A 4,752-nucleotide genomic window follows, 5' to 3' on the forward strand; every position below is an offset into this window, starting at 1 on the left:
CCATTAAGTTAAATTTTTTTTATTACAACACTTTTTTGACTTGGGGTAAATGACATCACATGACATTTAGAGACATTAAATCTCAATTTATTAAAGAACGCTCCAGTTTATTAACATTATCTAGGTCAGATTGTAAGTTTTCCCGTGTCATTTACTTAGGATATATGATAAAAAAGGTTCAAAACGCGTCCGCAAATAAACAGAGCATTTACAGATTTTACAAAGTCACACAGATCAATTGATCATTTTTGTAAATTAAACATGGGCCACCAACCTAGAATTTTGACCCCTAGTGGTACCCCAGGATTGTACTAATGAAAAGTGGAAGACAAAACCTTGACTTGGCCTACTGGTCTACTCAATTAATGACATTGTTAATATGGGGTTTTTTTTATTAAATTAATGCTGAAAGAAAAAATTGTTCCAATTGTTCTTAACTGTCCAAGTGGTTCCAATTAAATTTCACTTAAGCGGTCTCAAATCTTGTAAATGCACTCTTTTCAAAATTTTTAAGATCCATGGTGGTGCTTGTATTTATAAAAACTGTTCTCTGAGATAATAAACCCAATCTTGTATGGTCCCGTCAAATTTCCTATCCAATTTTATTTTCTGTGTCCAGGTATTTTAACAAAACAAGTTCATCATTCCATTTTAAACTTTCGTGGGGTTTCTATTTAGAGGGCCTTTACTTCGAATTTTTAAAAAAACTGTTTATTTAAATTTTCCAACGCCCTCCGCATATTTTTTGACATTTTTTCCTCTTGGCACTAAATTTTCACAAAAATTGATTCAAGTTTAGAATCCAACTCATTGTTAGGTTTTAAATTAAACATTAAAGAATATGCGCTTATACCCAGTACTGTCATTCACACACGAGTTTTATTAACTGCTTGTTGAATTTTTACTTAAATCAGAGTCCCAAGTTCCTTTTGCAATCAATATACAAGCAATACAAAATTGAATTTTAAGTTTCCTAAATATCTTTCAGATTTGTTACCTCTGGAGGTTTTGTAACGGGATTGTAGTGATTAATTTCACACCCCATTTGAAAGGATTTTGCCCTTAACTCCCCACGCTGGTGAAGTAAGTAGCGTTTGTCCCGCTCCACAATAATTTCCGGCAAACCAAAGTTTTTAAAAATATTACATCTCTAAAGCTTGCAACAATCCATCCCCTGAATTTACTTTTCTTGAGAGGTACGATCCAAATTGTACTTTGTGAAGTCGTCCACCATGATTAAGATGTATTCATTCTGTCTTGAAGATCTAGGTAAAGAGGTCCAAATACATCCATGTAGATTTTCTTGTAGTGGACGTGTCGAAATGTTTAACATGCAGTTTCACCACAGTCCCCTCCATTTAGTAGGTTTACTGCTTTTCTTCCCCGGTTTCCTTTCCCACCAAAAGGCCGGACTGGAGTACTCACTTTAGCTTGGCTCGATAACATCATGTTCTTGTAGATACACCGATGATTTTCCTTCATTCCTCACCATCTTCCAGAGGGTAAAAAACAAGTGGATTTTCTTTAATATTGATGTATTTTCAGTTTATTAATTTTAAAGGCCGCAGTTTGACTATATAGCCGATCAGTTCCATTAAATTGGATCTTGTACTCAAAATCAAGAGTTTTCCCCAGACGTTCAAAGAAAACTTCAGGAAACTTCTTCAATGAATTTCTAAAACTTGCTGAGTAGCTTCGGAACTCCCCTATCTAAATAATTATGATTTAATATTTAAACACATTAGAACTAGTATTTTGAATTAAATGCACTGACTTATTCAAGTTTAAAAATCGAATGTCTACACACATTGTTTTTTAAATCAAATAACAACCCAGTTTGATTTAATGAAGTTAGCCCCTAAAATTCCACATTGGAATAAGTTATTAATTAATAACTAGATTAACCATCCAGGATAAGTTGTCAATTTTAATTTTTAAAGATTTACTTATCCAAGTACATTTAATTTTTAGTTTTCCAGCACTAAACACATTGTACCTTAGATTCCTAACAATCTTATTAACTAAATTCGCTTCCCTTAAATCAATTATAAACTTTCGCAACTGATTAAACTTAATGTACTTCCTGTGTCCCTAACAAAAATTTCACATTAACTTTGTTTTCCTATATTTACAAGTACTCTTGGCAAAGGTACTTTGGCTTTCCACAATGGCGTATCCTGCCACATGTGGTTAATATGTCCGGATTTTTGTTGTTGACTATATTAAAATCTTTGTTGAGTGTCCCAGTTTTACGGAAGGGTTAGAATCTAAGCTTACCTTTTTCTAACCCATCCCCTTTTACAAGTTTTTTGGAATATTGGAGAAACGGGGTGTCCCTTTCAACAGGACAATTTATGTTTTATTACTAACCGCATTAGTTCATGCCAAATATATAAATTTATTAACTACTTATATAAAAATTAATATTAAACAAATTAAAATAAAAAAAAAAAAATTAAATTTAATAATATTTAATAAGAATATTAATAAACAATATAATTTTAAAAAAGAGATTAAATAGAACAAACAACACCATCAAAACAGTCACTCGACACAACCCCCCAACCCTAAATTCTACACTACCCCAAACCAAAACCATTCCACATAACGCCCCACTCACCAACCCCAACCCCCCGCCCCCAAAACACAACCCCCCAACCCCCCACGACCCCAACCAAAAACCACACCATCCTCATCCCCACAACCGAAGCCACCACCCACGCCCAAGACCCCCCCCCCCCCCACAAACCCACCCAAACCAACACCCAACAGCCACCTAACGCCCCCGCAGCAACCAACACCCCAACTCAACAACCCAAACCCCAACACTCAACCCAAACACTACGCCAACCACCCCGCAAACCTCGGAACCAACCCCCCCAACCACAACCAAAACCCCCCTCAAGCCACCCCAACCAACCACCTCCAACCAACCCCAAACCAACCCCCCCCCACACCAAGTTCCCCAACACACAACCCCAGACCAACCCGGAAACCCATACCACCAACCCACACAACCTCCCCCATCCAAACCCACACCCCCACCAACCTACACCCACAACCCCCGAAACAAACCCAAACCCAAAACCCCAACAACCCCCGCCCCAACCTCCAAACCAACACCCCCACACCCAACCATACCCCCACCCCCCACCCCAACCCCCCCCCACACCAACCCAACAAACCCAACCCCCGCAAGCCCCACACCCGAACACACAACAACCCCGACCACCCCCGCCAACCCGACCTCCAAAACCACACACAACAACCACCCCCCCAAGCCCTCAACCCCTCAACCTCAAATGCCGTCCAACCCCCGAAAATCCAAGCCAAACCATCCACCCCCATGCACACCTCGAAGACACACCAACCAAATCACTACCAAACCCCCAGACAACACCACCCCCCCACTTCAGATTCCGCCAACCCCAACACCCAAAAACCCGCCCCAAAACAAACCCCCAAAACCCCACCAACCCCATAACTGCGTCCCCCAACCCCAACCCAATACCCACGCAACCTACATCACCAAACAACTCTCCCCCACACCCGCCCCCCACCCCCACCCCCAATGCACCCGCCGCATCAAAACCCCAACCCAACCAACCCCCCGCAAACCACCACCGCAACCCACCAAACCAACCCATCCCCCCCAAACACAATACACCACACCAACAACCAAACAACAACCTAACCCATAAACCAAAACTAAATCCACCTAACCCTAGCCCCAAACAAACCAACCCACCCCATCAACCACAGACCAACACCAACAACTCCAACCAAAAACAACAAACCCCCTCATACCAACACCCAACACCAAACCCAAACCAAACCCCAACCCACTAACCCCCTGCCGAAACACCACTTAACCCCAACCCACACACCTCACGCAACCTTAAGCGAATCTTAACCCACAACCACGAACCCCCCCCACCCACCCCCCCCAACACCCGCCCCGCATTCATCCCCCTAACACCCTACCAACCGTCCTTACACAAAACAACCAAACCCACCAACCCCTTGAAAGTTCACGCCACCAATGCCCTGAGCAACCCCGTAATATTAAATATTATTAGTAATATCGGCCCACCAAACCCGTAATTGAGGAGCCTATGTTGAGACACCAACCACTCCTCAACTTATCCGCATCCCCACTCAATAATTATGGCAACCTTATGCCGCATACCATCCCCCACATATGCCACCTAAGATTTCCCATAAATTCTCATTTTAAAGCTGGTTGACTGGGTTTAAACCAGATATTACAACTAATATCTACTTAATTCCCACTCAGCCATTGAACTCGAGTGCAAATATACTAACCCAATCCTTAACAATCCAGTATATAAACCACTCAGGCTTTCATTAAATTTTTGGGTGGCGATAGATTTTTTTCAAATTTTAATTTCTCGCGATAACAAAGGGGCCTAAAGGTAGTTAGAAACCACACTTTATCAAGAACCCCACTGGCACGGCTTGACCCAATCCGCATCCAAACCGATATATCCACTAATGGACCTTGGCCCAAATCATACCTCGCAAATTTCCAAGATATCATGAACATAACAAATTGAAATACGAATTAATTTAAATATTATTAACAACTATATTAAAACTCCAATAGTTCATTTACTTATAACCCGTCCGTTACCTTAGAACATTCTAAGATACCTTTCAAGTGGGTTAGGTAACTTATTATATACAATTGAACGATTCCACAGGTACGAAAACATCATTACAACATATTAT

At 40.9% G+C, this 4,752-nt stretch overlaps 1 protein-coding gene across 1 annotated transcript; it reads left to right on the plus strand.

The window, feature by feature from the left end:
* Positions 1–2,791: 2,791 nt before the first annotated feature.
* On the plus strand, positions 2,792–3,849 carry LOC124374942 (extensin-like; the record flags this gene model as incomplete). The annotated part of the gene is made up of 1 exon (XM_046833073.1): positions 2,792–3,849. A coding segment is annotated over one exon (1,058 nt), but the record flags the coding sequence as incomplete, so codon positions are not given.
* Positions 3,850–4,752: the final 903 nt, after the last annotated feature.

This window comes from Homalodisca vitripennis, unplaced genomic scaffold (assembly GCF_021130785.1).
Source record: "Homalodisca vitripennis isolate AUS2020 unplaced genomic scaffold, UT_GWSS_2.1 ScUCBcl_11426;HRSCAF=20680, whole genome shotgun sequence".
NCBI classification, from domain to species: Eukaryota; Metazoa; Arthropoda; class Insecta; order Hemiptera; family Cicadellidae; genus Homalodisca; species Homalodisca vitripennis.